General features: G+C 44.3%; 1 protein-coding gene across 2 annotated transcripts in view; it reads left to right on the top strand.

Moving 5' to 3' along the window:
* Positions 1–27,791, top strand: part of GLIS1 (GLIS family zinc finger 1) — a 118,453-nt gene that overhangs the window by 64,120 nt on the left and 26,542 nt on the right. For both annotated transcript variants that reach the window (XM_072128013.1, XM_072128012.1), the window contains exon 4: positions 23,597–23,758. In XM_072128013.1, the coding sequence (XP_071984114.1) occupies positions 23,597–23,758 (162 nt within the window). The remainder of the gene's footprint in view (positions 1–23,596; positions 23,759–27,791) is intronic.

The raw sequence follows: 27,791 nt of genomic DNA, 5'->3' as shown, positions 1-27,791 counted from the left end.
CATCATCTATCGTCAGTAGTGATGTAATGATGGGTCAGTGTTATCTATATAGAGGTCATTGTACAGGGAGGGGGAGGAGATAAGCTGTGACATCATCTATTATCAGTAGTGATGTAATGATGGGTCAGTGTTATCTGTATAGAGGTCATTGTACAGGGAGGGGGAGGAGATAAGCTGTGACATCATCTATTGTCAGTAGTGATGTAGTGATGGGTCAGTGCTATCTATATAGAGGTCATTGTACAGGGAGGGGGAGGAGATAAGCTGTGACATCATCTATTGTCAGTAGTGATGTAATGATGGGTCAGTGTTATCTATATAGAGGACATTGTACAGGGAGGGGGAGGAGATAAGCTGTGACATCATCTATTGTCAGTAATGATGTAATGATGGGTCAGTGTTATCTATATAGAGGTCATTGTACAGGGAGGGGAGGAGATAAGCTGTGACATCATCTATTGTCAGTAGTGATGTAATGATGGGTCAGTGTTATCTATATAGAGGTCATTGTACAGGGAGGGGGAGGGGATAAGCTGTGACATCATCTATTATCAGTAGTGATGTAATGATGGGTCAGTGCTATCTATATAGAGGTCATTGTACAGGGAGGGGGAGGAGATAAGCTGTGACATCATCTATTGTCAGTAGTGATGTAATGATGGGTCAGTGTTATCTATATAGAGGTCATTGTACAGGGAGGGGAGGAGATAAGCTGTGACATCATCTATTGTCAGTAGTGATGTAATGAGGGGTCAGTGTTATCTATATAGAGGTCATTGTACAGGAGGGGGAGGAGATAAGCTGTGACATCATCTATTGTCAGTAGTGATGTAATGATGGGTCAGTGTTATCTATATAGAGGTCATTGTACAGGGAGGGGGAGGAGATAAGCTGTGACATCATCTATTGTCAGTAGTGATGTAATGAGGGGTCAGTGTTATCTATATAGAGGTCATTGTACAGGAGGGGGAGGAGATAAGCTGTGACATCATCTATTGTCAGTAGTGATGTAATGATGGGTCAGTGTTATCTATATAGAGGTCATTGTAGAGGGAGGGGGAGGAGATAAGCTGTGACATCATCTATTGTCAGTAGTGATGTAATGATGGGTCAGTGTTATCTATATAGAGGTCATTGTACAGGGAGGGGGAGGAGATAAGCTGTGACATCATCTATTGTCAGTAGTGATGTAATGATGGGTCAGTGTTATCTATATAGAGGTCATTGTACAGGAGGGGGAGGAGATAAGCTGTGACATCATCTATTGTCAGTAGTGATGTAGTGATGGGTCAGTGCTATCTATATAGAGGTCATTGTACAGGGAGGGGGAGGGGATAAGCTGTGACATCATCTATCATCAGTAGTGATGTAATGATGGGTCAGTGTTATCTATATAGAGGTCATTGTACAGGGAGGGGGAGGAGATAAGCTGTGACATCATCTATTGTCAGTAGTGATGTAATGATGGGTCAGTGTTATCTGTATAGAGGTCATTGTACAGGGAGGGGGAGGAGATAAGCTGTGACATCATCTATTGTCAGTAGTGATGTAGTGATGGGTCAGTGCTTTCAATATAGAGGTCATTGTACAGGGAGGGGGAGGAGATAAGCTGTGACATCATCTATTGTCAGTAGTGATGGGTTAGTGTTATCTATATAGAGGTCATTGTACAGAGAGGGGGAGGAGATAAGCTGTGACATCATCTATTGTCAGTAGTGATAGGTCAGTGTTATCTATATAGAGGTCATTGTACAGGGAGGGGGAGGAGATAAGCTGTGACATCATCTATTGTCAGTAGTGATGTAATGATGGGTCAGTGTTATCTATATAGAGGTCATTGTACAGGGAGGGGGAGGAGATAAGCTGTGACATCATCTATTGTCAGTAGTGATGTAATGATGGGTCAGTGTTATCTATATAGAGGTCATTGTACAGGGAGGGGGAGGAGATAAGCTGTGACATCATCTATTATCAGTAGTGATGTAATGATGGGTCAGTGTTATCTATATAGAGGTCATTGTACAGGGAGGGGGAGGAGATAAGCTGTGACATCATCTATTATCAGTAATGATGTAATGATGGGTCAGTGTTATCTATATAAAGGTCATTGTACAGGGAGGGGGAGGAGATAAGCTGTGACATCATCTATTGTCAGTAGTGATGTAATGATGGGTCAGTGTTATCTATATAGAGGTCATTGTACAGGGAGGGGGAGGGGATAAGCTGTGACATCATCTATTGTCAGTAGTGATGTAATGATGGGTCAGTGTTATCTATATAGAGGACATTGTACAGGAGGGGGAGGGGATAAGCTGTGACATCATCTATTGTCAGTAGTGATGTAATGATGGGTCAGTGTTATCTATATAGAGGACATTGTACAGGAGGGGGAGGGGATAAGCTGTGACATCATCTATTGTCAGTAGTGATGTAGTGATGGGTCAGTGCTATCTATATAGAGGTCATTGTACAGGGAGGGGGAGGGGATAAGCTGTGACATCATCTATTATCAGTAGTGATGTAATGATGGGTCAGTGTTATCTATATAGAGGTCATTGTACAGGGAGGGGGAGGAGATAAGCTGTGACATCATCTATTGTCAGTAGTGATGGGTCAGTGTTATCTATATAGAGGTCATTGTACAGGGAGGGGGAGGAGATAAGCTGTGACATCATGTATTGTCAGTAGTGATGTAATGATGGGTCAGTGTTATCTATATAGAGGTCATTGTACAGGGAGGGGGAGGGGATAAGCTGTGACATCATTTATTGTCAGTAGTGATGTAGTGATGGGTCAGTGTTATCTATATAGAGGTCATTGTACAGGGAGGGGGAGGGGATAAGCTGTGACATCATCTATTGTCAGTAGTGATGTAATGATGGGTCAGTGTTATCTATATAGAAGTCATTGTACAGGGAGGGGGAGGAGATAAGCTGTGACATCATCTATTGTCAGTAGTGATGTAATGATGGGTCAGTGTTATCTATATAGAGGTCATTGTACAGGAGGGGGAGGAGATAAGCTGTGACATCTATTGTCAGTAGTGATGTAGTGATGGGTCAGTGCTATCTATATAGAGGTCATTGTACAGGGAGGGGGAGGGGATAAGCTGTGACATCATCTATCATCAGTAGTGATGTAATGATGGGTCAGTGTTATCTATATAGAGGTCATTGTACAGGGAGGGGGAGGAGATAAGCTGTGACATCATCTATTGTCAGTAGTGATGTAATGATGGGTCAGTGTTATCTGTATAGAGGTCATTGTACAGGGAGGGGGAGGAGATAAGCTGTGACATCATCTATTGTCAGTAGTGATGTAGTGATGGGTCAGTGCTTTCTATATAGAGGTCATTGTACAGGGAGGGGGAGGAGATAAGCTGTGACATCATCTATTGTCAGTAGTGATGGGTCAGTGTTATCTATATAGAGGTCATTGTACAGAGAGGGGGAGGAGATAAGCTGTGACATCATCTATTGTCAGTAGTGATAGGTCAGTGTTATCTATATAGAGGTCATTGTACAGGGAGGGGGAGGAGATAAGCTGTGACATCATCTATTGTCAGTAGTGATGTAATGATGGGTCAGTGTTATCTATATAGAGGTCATTGTACAGGGAGGGGGAGGAGATAAGCTGTGACATCATCTATTGTCAGTAGTGATGTAATGATGGGTCAGTGTTATCTATATAGAGGTCATTGTACAGGGAGGGGGAGGAGATAAGCTGTGACATCATCTATTATCAGTAGTGATGTAATGATGGGTCAGTGTTATCTATATAGAGGTCATTGTACAGGGAGGGGGAGGAGATAAGCTGTGACATCATCTATTATCAGTAGTGATGTAATGATGGGTCAGTGTTATCTATATAAAGGTCATTGTACAGGGAGGGGGAGGAGATAAGCTGTGACATCATCTATTGTCAGTAGTGATGTAATGATGGGTCAGTGTTATCTATATAGAGGTCATTGTACAGGGAGGGGGAGGGGATAAGCTGTGACATCATCTATTGTCAGTAGTGATGTAATGATGGGTCAGTGTTATCTATATAGAGGTCATTGTACAGGGAGGGGGAGGAGATAAGCTGTGACATCATCTATTGTCAGTAGTGATGGGTCAGTGTTATCTATATAGAGGTCATTGTACAGGGAGGGGGAGGAGATAAGCTGTGACATCATGTATTGTCAGTAGTGATGTAATGATGGGTCAGTGTTATCTATATAGAGGTCATTGTACAGGGAGGGGGAGGGGATAAGCTGTGACATCATTTATTGTCAGTAGTGATGTAGTGATGGGTCAGTGTTATCTATATAGAGGTCATTGTACAGGGAGGGGGAGGAGATAAGCTGTGACATCATCTATTGTCAGTAGTGATGTAATGATGGGTCAGTGTTATCTATATAGAGGTCCTTGTACAGGGAGGGGGAGGAGATAAGCTGTGACATCATCTATTGTCAGTAATGATGTAATGATGGGTCAGTGTTATCTATATAGAGGACATTGTACAGGGAGGGGGAGGGGATAAGCTGTGACATCATCTATTGTCAGTAATGATGGGTCAGTGTTATCTATATAGAGGTCATTGTACAGGGAAGGGGAGGAGATAAGCTGTGACATCATCTATTGTCAGTAATGATGGGTCAGTGTTATTTATATAGAGGTCCTTGTACAGGGAGGGGGAGGAGATAAGCTGTGACATCATCTATTGTCAGTAATGATGTAATGATGGGTCAGTGTTATCTATATAGAGGTCATTGTACAGGGAGGGGGAGGAGATAAGCTGTGACATCATCTATTGTCAGTAATGATGTAATGATGGGTCAGTGTTATCTATATAGAGGTCATTGTACAGGGAGGGGGGAGGAGATAAGCTGTGACATCATCTATTGTCAGTAGTGATGTAATGATGGGTCAGTGTTATCTATATAGAGGTCATTGTACAGGGAGGGGGAGGAGATAAGCTGTGACATCATCTATTGTCAGTAGTGATGTAATGATGGGTCAGTGTTATCTATATAGAGGTCATTGTACAGGGAGGGGGAGGAGATAAGCTGTGACATCATCTATTGTCAGTAGTGATGTCATGATGGGTCAGTGTTATCTATATAGAGGTCATTGTACAGGGAGGGGGAGGAGATAAGCTGTGACATCATCTATTGTCAGTAGTGATGTAATGATGGGTCAGTGTTATCTATATAGAGGTCATTGTACAGGGAGGGGGAGGAGATAAGCTGTGACATCATATATTGTCAGTAGTGATGTAATGATGGGTCAGTGTTATCTATATAGAGGTCGTTGTACAGGGAGGAGGAGGAGATAAGCTGTGACATCATCTATTGTCACTGGTGATGTAATGATGGGTCAGTGTTATTTATATAGAGGTCATTGTACAGGGAGGGGGAGGAGATAAGCTGTGACATCATCTATTGTCAGTAGTGATGTAATGATGTGTCAGTGTTATCTATATAGAGGTCCTTGTACAGGGAGGGGGAGGAGATAAGCTGTGACATCATCTATTGTCAGTAATGATGTAATGATGGGTCAGTGTTATCTATATAGAGGACATTGTACAGGGAGGGGGAGGGGATAAGCTGTGACATCATCTATTGTCAGTAATAATGGGTCAGTGTTATCTATATAGAGGTCATTGTACAGGGAGGGGGAGGAGATAAGCTGTGACATCATCTATTATCAGTAGTGATGTAATGATCGGTCAGTGTTATCTATATAGAGGTCATTGTACAGGGAGGGGGAGGGGATAAGCTGTGACATCATCTATTGTCAGTAGTGATGTAATGATGGGTCAGTGTTATCTATATAGAGGTCATTGTACAGGGAGGGGAGGGGATAAGCTGTGACATCATCTATTATCAGTAGTGATGTAATGATGGGTCAGTGTTATCTATATAGAGGTCATTGTACAGGGAGGGGGAGGAGATAAGCTGTGACATCATCAGTAGTGATGTAATGGTGGGTCAGTGTTATCTATATAGAGGTCATTGTACAGGGAGGGGGAGGAGATAAGCTGTGACATCATCTATTGTCAGTAGTGATGTAATGATGGGTCAGTGTTATCTATATAAAGGTCATTGTACAGGGAGGGGGAGGAGATAAGCTGTGACATCATCTATTGTCAGTAGTGATGTAATGATGGGTCAGTGTTATCTATATAGAGGACATTGTACAGGAGGGGGAGGGGATAAGCTGTGACATCATCTATTGTCAGTAGTGATGTCATGATGGGTCAGTGTTATCTATATAGAGGACATTGTACAGGGAGGGGGAGGGGATAAGCTGTGACATCATCTATTGTCAGTAGTGATGTAGTGATGGGTCAGTGCTATCTATATAGAGGTCATTGTACAGGGAGGGGGAGGGGATAAGCTGTGACATCATCTATTATCAGTAGTGATGGGTCAGTGTTATCTATATAGAGGTCATTGTACAGGGAGGGGGAGGGGATAAGCTGTGACATCATTTATTGTCAGTAGTGATGTAGTGATGGGTCAGTGTTATCTATATAGAGGTCATTGTACAGGGAGGGGGAGGAGATAAGCTGTGACATCATCTATTGTCAGTAGTGATGTAATGTTGGGTCAGTGTTATCTATATAGAGGTCATTGTACAGGGAGGGGGAGGAGATAAGCTGTGACATCATCTATTGTCAGTAGTGATGGGTCAGTGTTATCTATATAGAGGTCATTGTACAGGGAGGGGGAGGGGATAAGATGTGACATCATTTATTGTCAGTAGTGATGTAGTGATGGGTCAGTGTTATCTATATAGAGGTCATTGTACAGGGAGGGGGAGGAGATAAGCTGTGACATCATCTATTGTCAGTAGTGATGGGTCAGTGTTATCTATATAGAGGTCATTGTACAGGGAGGGGGAGGAGATAAGCTGTGACATCATGTATTGTCAGTAGTGATGTAATGATGGGTCAGTATAATGTATATAGAGGTCATTGTACAGGAAGGGGGAGGAGATAAGCTGTGACATCATCTATTGTCAGTAGTGATGTAATGATGGGTCAGTGTTATCTATATAGAGGTCATTGTACAGGGAGGGGGAGGAGATAAGCTGTGACATCATCTATTGTCAGTAGTGATGTAATGATGGGTCAGTGTTATCTATATAGAGGTCCTTGTACAGGGAGGGGGAGGAGATGAGCTGTGACATCATCTATTGTCAGTAATGATGTAATGATGGGTCAGTGTTATCTATATAGAGGTCCTTGTACAGGAGGGGGAGGGGATAAGATGTGACATCATCTATTGTCAGTAGTGATGTAATGATGGGTCAGTGTTATCTATATAGAGGTCATTGTACAGGGAGGGGGAGGAGATAAGCTGTGACATCATCTATTGTCAGTAGTGATGTCATGATGGGTCAGTGTTATCTATATAGAGGTCATTGTACAGGGAGGGGGAGGAGATAAGCTGTGACATCATCTATTGTCAGTAGTGATGTAATGATGGGTCAGTGTTATCTATATAGAGGTCATTGTACAGGGAGGGGGAGGAGATAAGCTGTGACATCATATATTGTCAGTAGTGATGTAATGATGGGTCAGTGTTATCTATATAGAGGTCGTTGTACAGGGAGGAGGAGGAGATAAGCTGTGACATCATCTATTGTCACTGGTGATGTAATGATGGGTCAGTGTTATTTATATAGAGGTCATTGTACAGGGAGGGGGAGGAGATAAGCTGTGACATCATCTATTGTCAGTAGTGATGTAATGATGGGTCAGTGTTATTTATATAGAGGTCATTGTACGGGGAGGGGGGAGGAGATAAGCTGTGACATCATCTATTGTCAGTAGTGATGTAATGATGTGTCAGTGTTATCTATATAGAGGTCCTTGTACAGGGAGGGGGAGGAGATAAGCTGTGACATCATCTATTGTCAGTAATGATGTAATGATGGGTCAGTGTTATCTATATAGAGGACATTGTACAGGGAGGGGGAGGGGATAAGCTGTGACATCATCTATTGTCAGTAATAATGGGTCAGTGTTATCTATATAGAGGTCATTGTACAGGGAGGGGGAGGAGATAAGCTGTGACATCATCTATTGTCAGTTGTGATGTAATGATCGGTCAGTGTTATCTATATAGAGGTCATTGTACAGGGAGGGGGAGGGGATAAGCTGTGACATCATCTATTGTCAGTAGTGATGTAATGATGGGTCAGTGTTATCTATATAGAGGTCATTGTACAGGGAGGGGAGGGGATAAGCTGTGACATCATCTATTATCAGTAGTGATGTAATGATGGGTCAGTGTTATCTATATAAAGGTCATTGTACAGGGAGGGGGAGGAGATAAGCTGTGACATCATCTATTGTCAGTAGTGATGTAATGATGGGTCAGTGTTATCTATATAGAGGACATTGTACAGGAGGGGGAGGGGATAAGCTGTGACATCATCTATTGTCAGTAGTGATGTCATGATGGGTCAGTGTTATCTATATAGAGGACATTGTACAGGGAGGGGGAGGGGATAAGCTGTGACATCATCTATTGTCAGTAGTGATGTAGTGATGGGTCAGTGCTATCTATATAGAGGTCATTGTACAGGGAGGGGGAGGGGATAAGCTGTGACATCATCTATTATCAGTAGTGATGGGTCAGTGTTATCTATATAGAGGTCATTGTACAGGGAGGGGGAGGGGATAAGCTGTGACATCATTTATTGTCAGTAGTGATGTAGTGATGGGTCAGTGTTATCTATATAGAGGTCATTGTACAGGGAGGGGGAGGAGATAAGCTGTGACATCATCTATTGTCAGTAGTGATGTAATGTTGGGTCAGTGTTATCTATATAGAGGTCATTGTACAGGGAGGGGGAGGAGATAAGCTGTGACATCATCTATTGTCAGTAGTGATGTAATGATGGGTCAGTGTTATCTATATAGAGGTCATTGTACAGGGAGGGGGAGGGGATAAGCTGTGACATCATTTATTGTCAGTAGTGATGTAGTGATGGGTCAGTGTTATCTATATAGAGGTCATTGTACAGGGAGGGGGAGGAGATAAGCTGTGACATCATCTATTGTCAGTAGTGATGGGTCAGTGTTATCTATATAGAGGTCATTGTACAGGGAGGGGGAGGAGATAAGCTGTGACATCATGTATTGTCAGTAGTGATGTAATGATGGGTCAGTATAATGTATATAGAGGTCATTGTACAGGAAGGGGGAGGAGATAAGCTGTGACATCATCTATTGTCAGTAGTGATGTAATGATGGGTCAGTGTTATCTATATAGAGGTCATTGTACAGGGAGGGGGAGGAGATAAGCTGTGACATCATCTATTGTCAGTAGTGATGTAATGATGGGTCAGTGTTATCTATATAGAGGTCCTTGTACAGGGAGGGGGAGGAGATGAGCTGTGACATCATCTATTGTCAGTAATGATGTAATGATGGGTCAGTGTTATCTATATAGAGGTCCTTGTACAGGAGGGGGAGGGGATAAGATGTGACATCATCTATTGTCAGTAGTGATGTAATGATGGGTCAGTGTTATCTATATAGAGGTCATTGTACAGGGAGGGGGAGGAGATAAGCTGTGACATCATCTATTGTCAGTAGTGATGTAATGATGGGTCAGTGTTATCTATATGGAGGTCATTGTACAGGGAGGGGGAGGAGATAAGCTGTGACATCATCTATTGTCAGTAGTGATGTAATGATGGGTCAGTGTTATCTATATAGAGGTCATTGTACAGGGAGGGGGAGGAGATAAGCTGTGACATCATCTATTGTCAGTAGTGATGTAATGATGGGTCAGTGTTATCTATATAGAGGTCATGGTTCAGGGAGGGGGAGGAGATAAGCTGTGACATCATCTATTGTCATTAGTGATGTAATGATAGGTCAGTGTTATCTATATAGAGGTTATTGTAGAGGAGGGGGAGGAGATAAGCTGTGACATCATCTATTGTCAGTAGTGATGTAATGATGGGTCAGTATTATCTATATAGAGGTCAGTGTACAGGGAGGGGGAGGAGATATGCTGTGACATCATCTATTGTCAGTAGTGATGTAATGATGTGTCAGTGTTATCTATATAGAGGTCATTGTACAGGGAGGGGAGGAGATAAGCTGTGACATCATCTATTGTCAGTAGTGATGTAATGATGGGTCAGTGTTATCTATATAGAGGTCATTGTACAGGGAGGAGGAGGAGATAAGCTGTGACATCATCTATTGTCAGTAGTGATGTAATGATGGGTCAGTGTTATCTATATAGAGGTCATTGTACAGGGAGGAGGAGGAGATAAGCTGTGACATCATCTATTGTCAGTAGTGATGTAATGATGGGTCAGTGTTATCTATATAGAGGTCATGGTACAGGGAGGGGGAGGAGATAAGCTGTGACATCATCTATTGTCATTAGTGATGTAATGATAGGTCAGTGTTATCTATATAGAGGTTATTGTAGAGGAGGGGGAGGGGATAAGCTGTGACATCATCTATTGTCAGTAGTGATGTAATGATGGGTCAGTGTTATCTATATAGAGGTCATTGTACAGGGAGGAGGAGGAGATAAGCTGTGACATCATCTATTGTCAGTAGTGATGTAATGATGTGTCAGTGTTATCTATATAGTGGTCATTGTACAGGGAGGGGGAGGAGATAAGCTGTGACATCATCTATTGTCAGTAATGATGGGTCAGTGTTATCTATATAGAGGTCAATGTACAGGGAGGGGGAGGAGATAAGCTGTGACATCATCTATTGTCAGTAGTGATGTAATGATGGGTCAGTGTTATCTATATAGAGGTCATTGTACAGAGAGGGGGAGGGGATAAGCTGTGACATCATCTATTGTCAGTAGTGATGTAGTGATGGGTCAGTGTTATCTATATAGAGGTCATTGTACAGAAAGGGGGAGGAGATAAGCTGTGACATCATATATTGTCAGTAGTGATGTAATGATGGGTCAGTGTTACCTATATAGAGGTCATTGTACAGGGAGGGGGGAGGAGATAAGCTGTGACATCATCTATTGTCAGTAGTGATGTAATGATGGGTCAGTGTTATCTATATAGAGGTCATTGTACAGGAGGAGGAGGAGATAAGCTGTGACATCATCTATTGTCAGTAGTGATGTAATGATGGGTCAGTGTTATCTATATAGAGGTCATTGTGCAGGAGGGGGAGGAGATAAGCTGTGACATCATCTATTGTCAGTAGTGATGTAATGATGGGTCAGTGTTATCTATATAGAGGTCATTGTACAGGAGGGGGAGGGGATAAGCTGTGACATCATCTATTGTCAGTAGTGATGTAATGATGGGTCAGTGTTATCTATATAGAGGCCATTGTACAGGGAGGGGGAGGAGATAAGCTGTGACATCATCTATTGTCAGTAGTGATGTAATGATGGGTCAGTGTTATCTATATAGAGGTCATTGTACAGGAGGGGGAGGAGATAAGCTGTGACATCATCTATTGTCAGTAGTGATATAATGATGGGTCAGTGTTATCTATATAGAGGTCATTGTACAGGAGGGGGAGGAGATAAGCTGTGACATCATCTATTGTCAGTAGTGATGTAATGATGGGTCAGTGTTATCTATATAGAGGTCATTGTACAGGGAGGGGGAGGGGATAAGCTGTGACATCATCTATTGTCAGTAGTGATGTAATGATGGGTCAGTGTTATCTATATAGAGGTCATTGTACAGGAGGGGGAGGAGATAAGCTGTGACATCATCTATTGTCAGTAGTGATATAATGATGGGTCAGTGTTATCTATATAGAGGTCATTGTACAGGGAGGGGGAGGAGATAAGCTGTGACATCATCTATTGTCAGTAGTGATGTAATGATGGGTCAGTGTTATCTATATAGAGGTCATTGTACAGGGAGGGGGAGGAGATAAGCTGTGACATCATCTATTGTCAGTAGTGATGTAATGATGGGTCAGTGTTATCTATATAGAGGTCATTGTACAGGAGGGGGAGGAGATAAGCTGTGACATCATCTATTGTCAGTAGTGATATAATGATGGGTCAGTGTTATCTATATAGAGGTCATTGTACAGGGAGGGGGAGGAGATAAGCTGTGACATCATCTATTGTCAGTAGTGATGTAATGATGGGTCAGTGTTATCTATATAGAGGTCATTGTACAGGGAGGGGGAGGAGATAAGCTGTGACATCATCTATTGTCAGTAGTGATGTAATGATGGGTCAGTTTTATCTATATAGAGGTCATTGTACAGGGAGGGGGAGGAGATAAGCTGTGACATCATCTATTGTCAGTAGTGATGTAATGATGGGTCAGTGTTATCTATATAGAGGACATTGTACAGGGAGGGGGAGGAGATAAGCTGTGACATCATCTATTGTCAGTAGTGATGTAATGATGGGTCAGTGTTATCTATATAGAGGTCATTGTACAGGGAGGGGGAGGAGATAAGCTGTGACATCATCTATTGTCAGTAGTGATGTAATGATGGGTCAGTGTTATCTATATAGAGGTCATTGTACAGGGAGGAGGAGGAGATAAGCTGTGACATCATCTATTGTCAGTAGTGATGTAATGATGGGTCAGTGTTATCTATATAGAGGTCAATGTACAGGGAGGGGGAGGGGACCACAACATTTGAGCACTTCCAGGCTTTCCCTGCTGCCTGTATATTACTGATGAGGTCTGTCTGTGAGGTATGAGGTTATGACGCCTCCCTGAGGCTTGTCCTCCGCATGCGCTGGATTCGGCTGTGGTACATGGAGTCAGGAGAGGCTGCAGATTGTAGATGTGTGGACATGTTGTAACATGGGACTCATATTTGAACTGATGTAAATCCTTGGTACAGGACATTGATTTTCAGAATTAAAGGGATTGTCCACTATTCTGCATTAAGCGAACCTTTTATAACTTCCACCAGCTCTTTGTGCCCATTTGTGTCCCTGCACTGATTCCCGTAGTTGTATTCTCCACCGTTCCCGATCATTGCCTTTAGATTTGGACCTCCCATCTAATTAGCATATGGGGTCCGAAACATAACGGCTGTAATTGGTCCTGGGTATTAATGAGTGGACCTGCGGTGACACCACCAGAACTGACTTCCCGGATCGTTGCTTCAGATGACGTCATCAGGGAGCGATGATCCTCCCCAAAATGGTGACACCCTGGGGACTGAGATATGGAATTACTGCTGGAGACTTTGCCAGTGGCATTTAAAGAGTTAAAGCATGCGTCTGGCGCCCCTGGAATTTACACCAGACCCAGGTCTGAACTTCAAATGAAGTTTGAGGTGGGATCAGCGGGTCCCAAACTTTGGATTTTGGTCCATTTGTCACTCGTCCGGAGCATAAATTGTCATTTTAAGAACAGAAGCCAAAATGATGGAGACAGGGGCCTAACGAGGCAAGACGGGGCCTAACGAGGCAACACGGGGCCTAACGAGGCAAGACGGGGCCCCCAGGAGACTTCTGCATAAAAAGAATGATCTATTTGTACACACGTTTATACAATCACATGTATACACTGTTACACACATACATACAGTATATACACACACAGTATATAAACATTAGATACACACACAGTATATTCACACAAACATCTACATACAGTACATACACACACTACACATACACATATCACATACATACAGTATATACACACTACATACATATATCATCTACATACAGTATATACCCACTACACACATACATATCACATACATACAGTATATACACACTACACACATACATCACATACATACAGTATATACCCACTACACATACACATATCACATACATACAGTATATACCCACTACACATACACATATTACATACATACAGTACATACACACACTACACATACACATATCACATACATACAGTATATACACACTACATACATATATCATCTACATACAGTATATACCCACTACACACATACATATCACATACATACAGTATATACACACTACACATACACATATCACATACATACAGTATATATACACACTACACATACACATATCATCTACATACAGTATATACACACTATACATACACATATCATCTACATACAGTATATACACTAACTACACACATACATATCACATAAATACAGTATATACACACACTACACACATATATCATCTACATACAGTATATACACACACTACACACATATATCATCTACATACAGTATATACACACACTACACATATCATATACATAGAGTATATATACACACTACACATATCATATACATACAGTATATATACACACTACACATATATACATAGAGTATATATACACACTACACATACACATATCATATACATACAGTATATATACACACTACACATACACATATCATATACATACAGTATATATACACACTACACATACACATATCATCTACATACAGTATATACACACTATACATACACATATCATCTACATACAGTATATACACTAACTACACACATACATATCACATAAATACAGTATATACACACACTACACACATATATCATCTACATACAGTATATACACACACTACACACATATATCATCTACATACAGTATATACACACACTACACACATATATCATCTACATACAGTATATACACACACTACACACATATATCATCTACATACAGTATATACACACTACACATACACATATCATATACATACAGTATATATACACACTACACACATACATACAGTACATATACACACTACACACATACAGTATATATACACACTACATACATACATCACATACATACAGTATATATACACACTACACATACACATATACATACAGTATATACACACTACACACATACAGTATATATACACACTACATACATACATCACATACATACAGTACATATACACACTACACATATACATACAGTATATACACACTACACACATACAGTATATATACACACACTACATACATACATCACATACATACAGTATATATACACACTACACACATACATCACATACATACAGTATATACACACACTACACACATACACACATCACATACATACAGTATATATACACACACACACACACACACACACACATATATCATCTACATACAGTATATACACACTACACTCATATATCATATACAAACAGTTCATGAATTGTAACCAATAATCCACCCAAAATGTTTAGACAATGGAATTCGGCTCCTCGAAAACAGGAAATCATCGAGACGTTTTATCGTCAGTAAAAGCTCCTTAGAAATTCCACTTAATCCGTTTCTGATCGTCCCGAAATCAAAGTGATGAGAAGGTAAATCCGGGTGGTGGGGCTCATCCTCCGTCAGATTACTCCCCGCCTGGTCCATCAGCGCCGGATCCTTGTGGGTCAGTAGTGAGAGGAAACATCTAATCTCCTGTAATTTCCTGTTATGTCTCATTGTTATTGTATCTGCTCTATAATCAGAGAAGTGTCCGGCACAGATAACGCCGAGCCCCCGGACCTCCTCGTCTCAAGACTCATTCTCTGCTCTCGTGGATTCAATGTTCCAGACGAGTGGAATTTTGATTGTCTGAGAGGAGAAATTAGTCAATTTAATATGTTATTATATGGGGGCAGAATGACCCCCCCCCCGGGTCCTCCATTAATCTATGGACGCAGCGTGGGCCGCGATCTGGACGCGCGGGCGATGAGGTCACTGCGGGAAATTCTGTTATCAATGTAGATTTTACTAAATCCAAACCCCGAGACCGAATTCACTGCTACAAAAAGTTACAGCGGAGCTGAGAGTAATCGTCAGCTCTTCAGACCAGGCAATGAGGAGACCTTAAGGCTGGAGTCAGGGTCCCCCCAAATAATGTGATGCCCCCAACACCAGGGTCATAGTATGTATCAGACTATTAGTAGCTGCATCATGTAGTGTGAAGGTCAGAGGTCAGGAGGCTCCAGCACTGCCCGACCCCCCTGACCCCTGTCCTGGAGATCCACCTGCTCAGGACCTGGAGGGATGTCACCGATCACATGCTTCCTGCAAGGTCCTTAAACCTTTTCATGCTGCCAGAGAAGAAGATGTGCCTGGGAATGGAAATGAAGTTCTGTGTGTCTGTGAGTGAATGTATGTAACAGACCTGAGTGATTAAATATAGCTAAAAGGTGTGTGAGAGAACGGAAGTAGCAGAGCTGTGTATGAATGGATGGATGTAGCAGAGTTGTGTGCAAGAGTAAGGAAGTAGAAGAGCTGTGAGTGAATGAATGGATGTAATAGAGCTGTGAGTGAGAGAATGGAAGTAGCAGAGCTGTGTATGAATGGATGTATCAGAGCTGTATGTGAATGGATGGATGTAGCAGAGCTGTGTATGAATGGATGGCTGTAGCAGAGGTGTGTGTGAGAATAAGGAAGTAGAAGAGCTGTGAGTGAATGGATGTAGTAGAGCTGTGAGTGAGAGTATGGAAGTAGCAGAGCTGTATATGAATGGATGTAGCAGGGCTGTGTGTAAATGGATGGATGTAGCAGAACTGTGTGTGAGAGAATGGAAGTAGCAGAGCTGTGTATGAATGGATGTAGCAGAGCTGTGTGTGAATGGATGGATGGATGTAGCAGAGGTGTATATGAATGGATGGATGTAGCAAAGTTGTGTTAGGAGTAAGGAGTTCCTTAGAGATTAAGGAAGTAGAAGAGCTGCGAGTGAATGAATGGATGTAGCAAAGCTGTGAGATAGAGTATGGAAGTAGCAGACCTGTGTGTGAATGGATGTAACAGAGCTGTGTGAATGGACGTAGCAGAAGTGTGTATGAATGGATGGATGTAGGAGAGCTGTGTGAGAGTAAGGAAGTAAAAGAGCCGTGTGTGAATGGATGGATGTAGCAGATCTGTGTGTGAATGGATGGATGTAGCAGCACCGTGTGTTAATGGATGGATGTAGCAGAGCTGTGTGTGAATGGATGGATGTAGCAGATCAGTTTGTGAATGAATGGATGTAGCAGAGCTGTGTGTTAGAATATGTATGTGAATGAATGGATGTAGCAGAGCTGTGAGTGATGTGCTTATGCTTGACCAAAAGGGAATTTTTAAATGGTATCAATTATAATTTTTCTTGTATAAACCATGGATCGCGATGTGCACATGAATTATAAAATATCAATTTATATTTATTTCAAATCGTTCCAAACAAGTGACTCCGAGGCCGAAGGAGAAAACGCGGCAAACCTCGCCCCGAAGTAAAAGCCGCGTCCGGTTTATAGGGATCAGAACCTCAGTGAAAGGTCCGGATAGAACGATCCCTTATAGGAACCTCCCATGTGTAGGGCATGAGTAGCAGCAGGTCCATGAAATACACATTTAGATTCTAGAATTGTAGCTGGACTTGCTCGTCGCCTGTTTGAGATCTTTTCACTGACCACAGCTTAGTCCTCCAGGAAAAAGCTGCTGGGGCTTCTGGTTAGATATTACAGTAAAGGAGGGACTGTGGAGCAGAATGACTACCCAGGTGTCCAGGTACAATCCCTGACTGCAGAGAGCACAGAGCACAGCAGTGTGAGGACAATTGTACAATCCTGGAATATAAATCCTAATATCACAGTCCTGCTGCTACTGACAACATCCACAAATGTATATGATAAGAGCGGATTCCACGTGTCTCCAGGGACAATACCTGGTATAGCTGCTGCTGGTCTCCCTATAGGTGGCGTCCGTCATGTATAGATCAGATGTATACGGGATGCAGTGACAGCAGCGCAGGGCGAAAATAGAATCCAAATGTAACATTCCCCGAATAAATCTGCAAGTAATTACCGGCAGCCGCAGAGAGGAATGAGGCACCAGGACTGCGGGGCACAATTTATGGCCTCAGGGAATGCTCCACAGCGTCCGAGGGGGGTTATACTCCATGATGTCATGTACACTCCGCACTCTGCTACATCTCCACAGCTACCGGGCATCGCACAATAACGCGCCTCCTCATCCCCATACACACAGTGATGTCACAGTACAGGATAATACACACAGTGATGTCACAGTACAGGGATAATACACACAGTGATGTCACAGTACAGGGGATAATACACACAGTGATGTCACAGTACAGGGATAATACACACAGCGATGTCACAGGACAGAGATAATACACACAGTGATGTCACAGTACAGGGATAATACACACAGTGATGTCACAGTACAGGGATAATACACACAGTGATGTCACAGTACAGGGATAATACACACAGTGATGTCACAGTACAGAGATAATACACACAGTGATGTCACAGTACAGGGATAATACACACAGTGATGTCACAGTACAGGGATAATACACACAGTGATGTCACAGTACAGGGATAATACACACAGCGATGTCACAGGACAGAGATAATACACACAGTGATGTCACAGTACAGGGATAATACACACAGTGATGTCACAGTACAGAGATAATACACACAGTGATGTCACAGTACAGGGATAATACACACAGCGATGTCACAGGACAGAGATAATACACACAGTGATGTCACAGTACAGGGATAATACACACAGCGATGTCACAGTACAGAGATAATACACACAGTGATGTCACAGTACAGGATAATACACACAGCGATGTCACAGTACAGGATAATACACACAGCGATGTCACAGTACAGAGATAATACACACAGCGATGTCACAGTACAGGGATAATACACACAGCGATGTCACAGTACAGGGATAATACACACAGCGATGTCACAGTACAGGGATAATACACACAGCGATGTCACAGTACAGGGATAATACACACAGTGATGTCACAGTACAGGGATAATACACACAGTGATGTCACAGTACAGGGATAATACACACAGCGATGTCACAGGACAGAGATAATACACACAGTGATGTCACAGTACAGGGATAATACACACAGTGATGTCACAGTACAGGGATAATACACATAGTGATGTCACAGTACAGGGATAATACACACAGTGATGTCACAGTACAGGGATAATACACACAGTGATGTCACAGTACAGGGATAATACACATAGTGATGTCACAGTACAGGGATAATACACACAGCGATGTCACAGGACAGAGATAATACACACAGTGATGTCACAGTACAGGGATAATACACACAGTGATGTCACAGTACAGGGATAATACACATAGTGATGTCACAGTACAGGGATAATACACACAGTGATGTCACAGTACAGGGATAATACACACAGTGATGTCACAGTACAGGGATAATACACATAGTGATGTCACAGTACAGGGATAATACACACAGTGATGTCACAGTACAGGGATAATACACACAGCGATGTCACAGGACAGAGATAATACACACAGCGATGTCACAGTACAGAGATAATACACACAGTGATGTCACAGTACAGGATAATACACACAGTGATGTCACCGTACAGGGATAATACACACAGTGATGTCACAGTACAGGGATAATACACACAGTGATGTCACAGTACAGGGATAATACACACAGTGATGTCACAGTACAGGGATAATACACACAGTGATGTCACAGTACAGGGATAATACACACAGCGATGTCACAGTACAGAGATAATACACACAGTGATGTCACAGTACAGGGATAATACACACAGCGATGTCACAGTACAGGGAGAATACACACAGTGATGTCACAGTACAGGGGTAATACACACAGTGATGTCACAGTACAGGGATAATACACACAGCGATGTCACAGTACAGAGATAATACACACAGTGATGTCACAGTACAGGGATAATACACATAGTGATGTCACAGTACAGGGATAATACACACAGTGATGTCATAGTACAGGGATAATACACACAGTGATGTCACAGTACAGAGATAATACACACAGTGATGTCACAGTACAGGGATAATACACATAGTGATGTCACAGTACAGGGGTTCTCCGTTAAGTGGCCATTGGGACTACATGATCCCCAGAGCAGCGCTGCCCCCCCATGGTTATTCGGTGCACAGGTCCTGGTTGCTGATGAGTCCTGTATCCCGGTCCTTGTCCCTGCACATTCTCAGTACAAGAAGAATTAGTTAATTCCAAAACTAATCCCGGTGCAGTGAGAAGCCCCCGGCGCGGTGAATGGGGTCTTTGTTTGGAGGTGACGTGGTGTATACAGTAATGGTAAATCCTGTGTAATGTCCCCGGGGGGGGGGGGGGGGGGAAGGGGCTCATTAGCCGCAGCTCCTTAAATATTGTGATTAGATTAATTACCGGGATTACACTTAGGTCTCTCGCTTCTGTACAGAGAGTTTTCCATGGTGGTCTCACGGTGGTCTCTGGTGATGCATGAAGCTTAACCCATTATTTACCAGCAATGATTCTCATGTAAGTCATGGAAATAATCGTCACATAACAATCCATTCTCAGGCGTTTTCTGGGACCAATGACTGAACGAGTCCCCGAGGTCACCTGTCCTGCCAGTCATGGGGGTCCCAGTAGTCAGATCCCCCCATGATCAGACATTTAACCCTATGAAGAAGGTATTTAGGGATCTTTGTATTAGAAGCATTAGGACACTATGTACAATGTGCTCAGCTCCTCCTGCTCTATAACATGCTGCCTGCAGATAGGACACTATGTACAATGTGCTCAGCTCCTCCTGCTCTATAACATGCTGCCTGCAAATAGGACACTATGAACAATGTGCTCAGCTCCTCCTGCTCTATAACATGCTGCCTGCAGATAGGACACTATTTACAATGTGCTCAGCTCCTCCTGCTCTATAACATGCTGCCTGCAGATAGGACACTATGTACAATGTGCTCAGCTCCTCCTGCTCTATAACATGCTGCCTGCAGATAGGACACTATGTACAATGTGCTCAGCTCCTCCTGCTCTATAACATGCTGCCTGCAGATAGGACACTATGTACAATGTGCTCAGCTCCTCCTGCTCTATAACATGCTGCCTGCAGATAGGACACTATGTACAATGTGCTCAGCTCCTCCTGCTCTATAACATGCTGCCTGCAGATAGGACACTATGTACAATGTGCTCAGCTCCTCCTGCTCTATAACATGCTGCCTGCAGATAGGACACTATGTACAATGTGCTCAGCTCCTCCTGCTCTATAACATGCTGCCTGCAGATAGGACACTATGTACAATGTGCTCAGCTCCTCCTGCTCTATAACATGCTGCCTGCAGATAGGACACTATGTACAATCTGCTCCGCCCCTCCTGCTCTATAACATGCTGCCTGCAGATAGAACACTATGTACAATGTGCTCCGCCCCTCCTGCTCTATAACATGCTGCCTGCAGATAGGACACTATATACAATGTGCTCAGCTCCAGCTGCTCTATAACATGCTGCCTGCAGATAGAACACTGTGTGCAATGTGCTCAGCTCCTCCTGCTCTATAACATGCTGCCTACAGATAGGACACTATGTACAATTTGCTCAGCTCCTCCTGCTCTATAACATGCTGCCTGCAGATAGGACACTATGTACAATCTGCTCAGCTCCTCCTGCTCTATAACATGCTGCCTACAGATAGGACACTATGTACAATGTGCTCAGCTCCTCCTGCTCTATAACATGCAGCCTGCAGATAGGACACTATGTACAATGTGCTCAGCTCCTCCTGCTCTATAACATGCTGCCTACAGATAGGACACTATGTACAATGTGCTCAGCTCCTCCTGCTCTATAACATGCTGCCTGCAGATAGGACACTATGTACAATGTGCTCAGCTCCTCCTGCTCTATAACATGGTAAAGCGGGGTCTCAATATCACATAGGAAATATATTATGAGACACTATAGATTACGAGGTACAGACTCCATATAACTTATTACATCTATTTTCTTACCCAAATGCACTAAATATTTGCCGCTCGTATAAACAGAACATTAGAAATTCACAAAACCATTAAATCTCCAACATTTCCTTTTTTAGGAATCTTCATAATGAAAACTGTTAAATTCGCAAATGGGTTTAATTAAAAATCTCTTAATATAGAATCTGCGGAGTCTGCGCGTCCCGGCGCTCGGATAACGACATTCTACACTTTATTTACTTCATTTCTGCATAAAATCACAAAAACAAACAAAACGAGTTTTTCGTTCTGGCGAGATCCGGTTTTATGTCCATTCCTGTAGGACACTATATACTGTATATACTGGGGGGGGGGGGGCAGAAAGTATTCACACCCCTTTACATGTTTCATTGCAGCCAAATGGCGAGACCAAAAAATTTTTAATTTTGCTCATTAATGTGCCAAAAAAACCTGAAATGTTGATATTTTTGATAATTTATTAAACAAGAAAATCTGAAATCTCACCTGGTCACAAGTATTCAGCCCCTGAATGCACCACAATCCGATCGCGTGCGCCAAAACCCTGCGGCAATTCAGGGAAAAAACGCTGCAAAACGATAATATTTGGGAAACCCTTAGTAAATAAGCCCCATTCTGTCCATTTCCTTCTGATTGTCCTCAGGCTGCGTTCACACGTTCAGTTTTTGGAGCCATAAGCCGTTGTGGATGATAATGGGTGAAGTGGCCGCTCCTCCTCTATATTCACTCCACTCCGGGTTTGGACATCAAAAACTGAAAAAGCAAACGTGTGACCGCAGCCTCAAGATGGCTCCTCTCCCTCACTGGAGTCCAGTTGTGTTTAATGAAACTGATTGGACTTGATGAGGAAAGGCGATGACCTCTATATAAGACCTCACTGCTTAGGGTGATGCCACACATGGCGTTTTGAACCCGCTTTTAAGGAGTCCGTTAAAAACAGACCAAAAACGGGTTCAAAACGCCATGTGTGCCATCACCCTAGTGCATTACACTGAGGGCAACATCCTCGCTGTGTTCTTATGGGTCCCGGGTGTCACTGAACTGACTTGTGCAGATACTTGTGCAGACACTTGTGCAGATTGTTGTCCAGATACTTGTGCAGATTGTTGTGCAGATGCTTGTGCAGATACTTGTGCAGACACTTGTGCAGACACTTGTGCTGATACTTGTGCAGATTGTTGTGCAGATACTTGTGCAGATACTTGTGCAGACACTTGTGCTGATACTTGTGCAGATACTTGTGCAGATACTTGTGCAGATACTTGTGCAGATACTTGTGCAGATACTTGTGCAGATGCTTGTGCAGATGCTTGTGCAGATGCTTGTGCAGATACTTGTGCAGATACTTGTGCAGATGCTTGTGCAGATGCTTGTGCAGGTTGTTGTGCAGATGCTTGTGCAGATGCTTGTGCAGATGCTTGTGCAGATGCTTGTGCAGATGCTTGTGCAGATGCTTGTGCAGATGTTTGTCCAGATGCTTGTGCAGACACTTGTGCAGATTGTTGTGCAGATGCTTGTGCAGATGTTTGTCCAGATGCTTGTGCAGATGTTTGTCCAGATGCTTGTGCAGATTATTGGCTATAATGGACCCACTATATGGCACCCGCTGATTATATGGGCGCCTCGTTATACTTTGTATCTGTTCTCATGAGCCTCTGGGCTAAATGACATCTATACGTCTTATTTAGCAATTCTTTGTACCCTGCCCCCTAGGGGCCAATACCAGACCTTTCAAAAATTTAGGATTTTTGGATTTTGAATTTCCCCTTTTTTTGTTCTGCAGTTTGAAGGCTGTAATAAAGCATTTTCCAGACTGGAGAACTTGAAAATTCACCTCCGTAGCCACACTGGAGAGCGGCCATATCTGTGTCAACACCCCGGCTGTCAAAAAGCCTTTAGTAACTCCAGCGACCGAGCCAAGCACCAGAGAACGCACCAAGATACGGTAAGGAATGTCGACAGATCAGAAACCTCAAGCTTAGGAAAAAAATTAAAACAAAATTCTACCAGACTGAGAGCACAGGTGCTACAGGTCACACGAGGAGTCTCCATGGCTCCGCACTCCATGGGATGAGGGATCGTTCCTTTGGTTGTTGCTGAAAATATTCTTCCACCGAGGTCCGACCACAATGTGGGGGGGGGGGGGGGGGGGGGGGCTCCCAGGGGTCGGAGCGGCTGTAGTACGGCCGAGCACCAGAATGTGTCACGGTGGCGTGGTCCAGGAGAACAGGCCTCGTCCACGCTCCCAGGGTTTATATACTCCCTGGTCAGGTGGTAGCTCTGCTCCAATCCGCTTCCAGCTTGTATTACAATATCATTGGACAATAACATTTGGCATTGTTAACTCTTGCCTTACCAGGCAGTGGCTGCAGGAGCTGTAGACACGAGTTTGACAGTGACGGTGGACACAGTCTTTAAGATTTAGGCTGCGGTCACACGTGGTGTTTTGAACCCGTTTTTGGCCTGTTTTTTAAACAGTCCATCAAAAAACGCATCCGTTTTTGACCAGTTTTAATTAAGATAATTGGTAAAACCTGTCAAAAACGGATGCGTTTTTTAACGGACTGCTTAAAAACGGACCAAAAACAGGTTCAAAACGCCACGTGTGGCCGCAGCCTAAAGGGATATTCTGATGCCCGATATGAATCCAGTGTCTGGTCAGGAGCCCATTGCCCCTGCTCATGGGTGCAGTGGGGCCCCTGGGGTCGGGCTCCTAACAATCAATCACACCTTCTCCTACGTTTGCACACAGATCATATTTACCAGGGAACATGGTGTCATAATTAGCCCAGGTTTACTTCCCACGACACACCCACGATCCGTGGCCTGGATATTAGGCGAGGACTATGAGATGATGTCGCGGAGCCTAAAGTACAGAAAACAAAGCAATAAAAATGTGACTGTCATCAAATGTTCTAAATGTATTTATTCCATAAATGAGACTGAAAGGACCGGGGCGCAGGACTGTGGCGTTACCCAGCGGCGGAGCCCGGGCAGAGGACGTGCGGCTAATGGGACCGCGTGTAACGTAATATGGCGCTGCGGGTGCCAGATACATACAACGTACAGGCCGCTAAGTGACGCCACACTGACTGACAGGGAGAAGTGTTCACTGAAAGCTCAAGAAGGCAAATCTTATATTTTCTACCTTATATAAAGGGTTTTACATAAACATATTAACGGCGTAATTATGTGATATGAGTTCATTAGACGACTTGTAGAAAGCGGGTCACAGCTGCTCCGAGGTGCCCAGAAATACAGCCGGAGGAGCCCGAGTACACGAGAGGGAGGGGAGGCACCGGACGGACACATCATAGTATAAACCGGGCCTAATACAGGACATGCACAGTACAGAGGTACAGCCGGAGGAGCCCGCGTACACGAGAGGGAGGGGAGGCACAGGACGGACACATCATAGTATATACAAAGGGGCCTAATACAGGACATGCACAGTACAGAGGTAGACCGGGCACAGGGGCCTAATACAGGACATACACAGTACAGAGATACAGCCGGAGGAGCCCGAGTACACGAGAGGGAGGGGAAGCACAAAGGACGGACACATCATAGTATAAACCGGGCCTAATACAGGACATGCACAGTACAGAGGTACAGCCGGAGGAGCCCGCGTACACGGGAGGGAGGGGAGGCACAGGACGGACACATCATAGTATATACAAAGGGGCCTAATACAGGACATGCACAGTACAGAGGTACAGCCAGAGGAGCCCGAGTACACGAGAGGGAGGGGAGGCACAGGACGGACACATCATAGTATAAACCAGGCCTAATACAGGACATACACAGTACAGAGGTACAGCCGGAGGAGCCCGAGTACACGAGAGGGAGGGGAGGCACAGGACGGACACATCATAGTATAAACCGGGCCTAATACAGGACATACACAGTACAGAGGTAGACCGGGCACAGGGGCCTAATACAGGACATGCACAGTACAGAGGTAGACCGGACACAGGGGCCTAATACAGGACATACACAGTACAGAGGTAGACCGGGCACAGGGGCCTAATACAGGACATGCACAGTACAGAGATACAGCCGGAGGACCCCGAGTACACGAGAGGGAGGGGAGGCACCGGACGGACACATCATAGTATAAACCGGGCCTAATACAGGACATACACAGTACAGAGGTAGACCGGGCACAGGGGCCTAATACAGGACATACACAGTACAGAGGTACAGCCGGAGGAGCCCGAGTACACGAGAGGGAGGGGAGGCACAGGACGGACACATCATAGTATAAACCAGGCCTAATACAGGACATGCACAGTACAGAGGTAGACCGGGCACAGGGGCCTAATACAGGACATGCACAGTACAGAGGTAGACCGGACACAGGGGCCTAATACAGGACATGCACAGTACAGAGGTAGACCGGACACAGGGGCCTAATACAGGACATGCACAGTACAGAGGTAGACCGGGCACAGGGGCCTAATACAGGACATGCACAGTACAGAGGTAGACCGGGCACAGGGGCCTAATACAGGACATGCACAGTACAGAGGTAGACCGGGCACAGGGGCCTAATACAGGACATGCACAGTACAGAGGTAGACCGGGCACAGGGGCCTAATACAGGACATGCACAGTACAGAGATAGACCGGGCACAGGGGCCTAATACAGGACATGCACAGTACAGAGGTAGACCGGGCACAGGGGCCTAATACAGGACATGCACAGTACAGAGGTAGACCGGGCACAGGGGCCTAATACAGGACATGCACAGTACAGAGGTAGACCGGACACAGGGGCCTAATACAGGACATGCACAGTACAGAGGTAGACCGGGCACAGGGGCCTAATACAGGACACGCACAGTACAGAGGTAGACCGGGCACAGGGGCCTAATACAGGACATACACAGTACAGAGGTAGACCGGGCACAGGGGCCTAATACAGGACATGCACAGTACAGAGGTAGACCTGGCACAGGGGCCTAATACAGGACATGCACAGTACAGAGGTAGACCGGGCACAGGGGCCTAATACAGGACATGCACAGTACAGAGGTAGACCGGGCACAGGGGCCTAATACAGGACATGCACAGTACAGAGGTAGACCGGGCACAGGGGCCTAATACAGGACATGCACAGTACAGAGGTAGACAGGGCACAGGGGCCTAATACAGGACATGCACAGTACAGAGGTAGACCGGGCACAGGGGCCTAATACAGGACATGCACAGTACAGAGGTAGACCGGGCACAGGGGCCTAATACAGGACATGCACAGTACAGAGGTAGACCGGGCACAGGGGCCTAATACAGGACATGCACAGTACAGAGGTAGACCGGGCACAGGGGCCTAATGCAGGACATGCACAGTACAGAGATACAGTCCTGGCCATAAGTCCTGAGAGTGACACAATCTCCTCCTGTCACATGATGTGTCCCTCTGGTCTGTCAGATGTTTATCACATACAGAGATACAAGTGCAATCATATTATGGGGAGCAGAAGCTTTTATTGTCAGGTGGGAGGAGTTACTGCAGCCAGTCAGTATCTGCAGGACCTCTCCTTCTTCTTCAGGACCTCTGCAATTCTCCCTGGCAGCTCTCACTCACCTCCTGCACCAGATCCTGACTGATCGCCGTCCATCCCTGCACTATCACTGCTGCATTCTGTCACAATGGGGCAGATTTACTTACCCGGTCCATTCGCGTTCCAGTGGCGGCTTCTCTGACGACCGTTCGGGTCTTCAGGTCAGGCGATTCATGAAGGTCCTGTGCCCGATGTCCACCAGGTGTCGCTGCTGCGCCGAAGTCCGCCCAGGTGCCCTGTAGTTCATCATCTTCATCGTGGTGCATGTGAGTATGGCCCATGCAACCAATTTTTTTTTTTTTAAATGCAGCGGTTTCTCCGAATCCGTCGGGTTACCGTTCGGCCACGCCCCCGATTTCCGGCGCGTGCATGCCAGCGCCGATACGCCGCAATCCGATCGCGTGCGCCAAA

The sequence above is a fragment of the Engystomops pustulosus genome, chromosome 10, assembly GCF_040894005.1.
Source record: "Engystomops pustulosus chromosome 10, aEngPut4.maternal, whole genome shotgun sequence".
NCBI classification, from domain to species: domain Eukaryota; kingdom Metazoa; phylum Chordata; class Amphibia; order Anura; family Leptodactylidae; genus Engystomops; species Engystomops pustulosus.
Note: the sequence above shows the minus strand (reverse complement) of the source record. Positions and strands in the feature narration are given on the sequence as shown.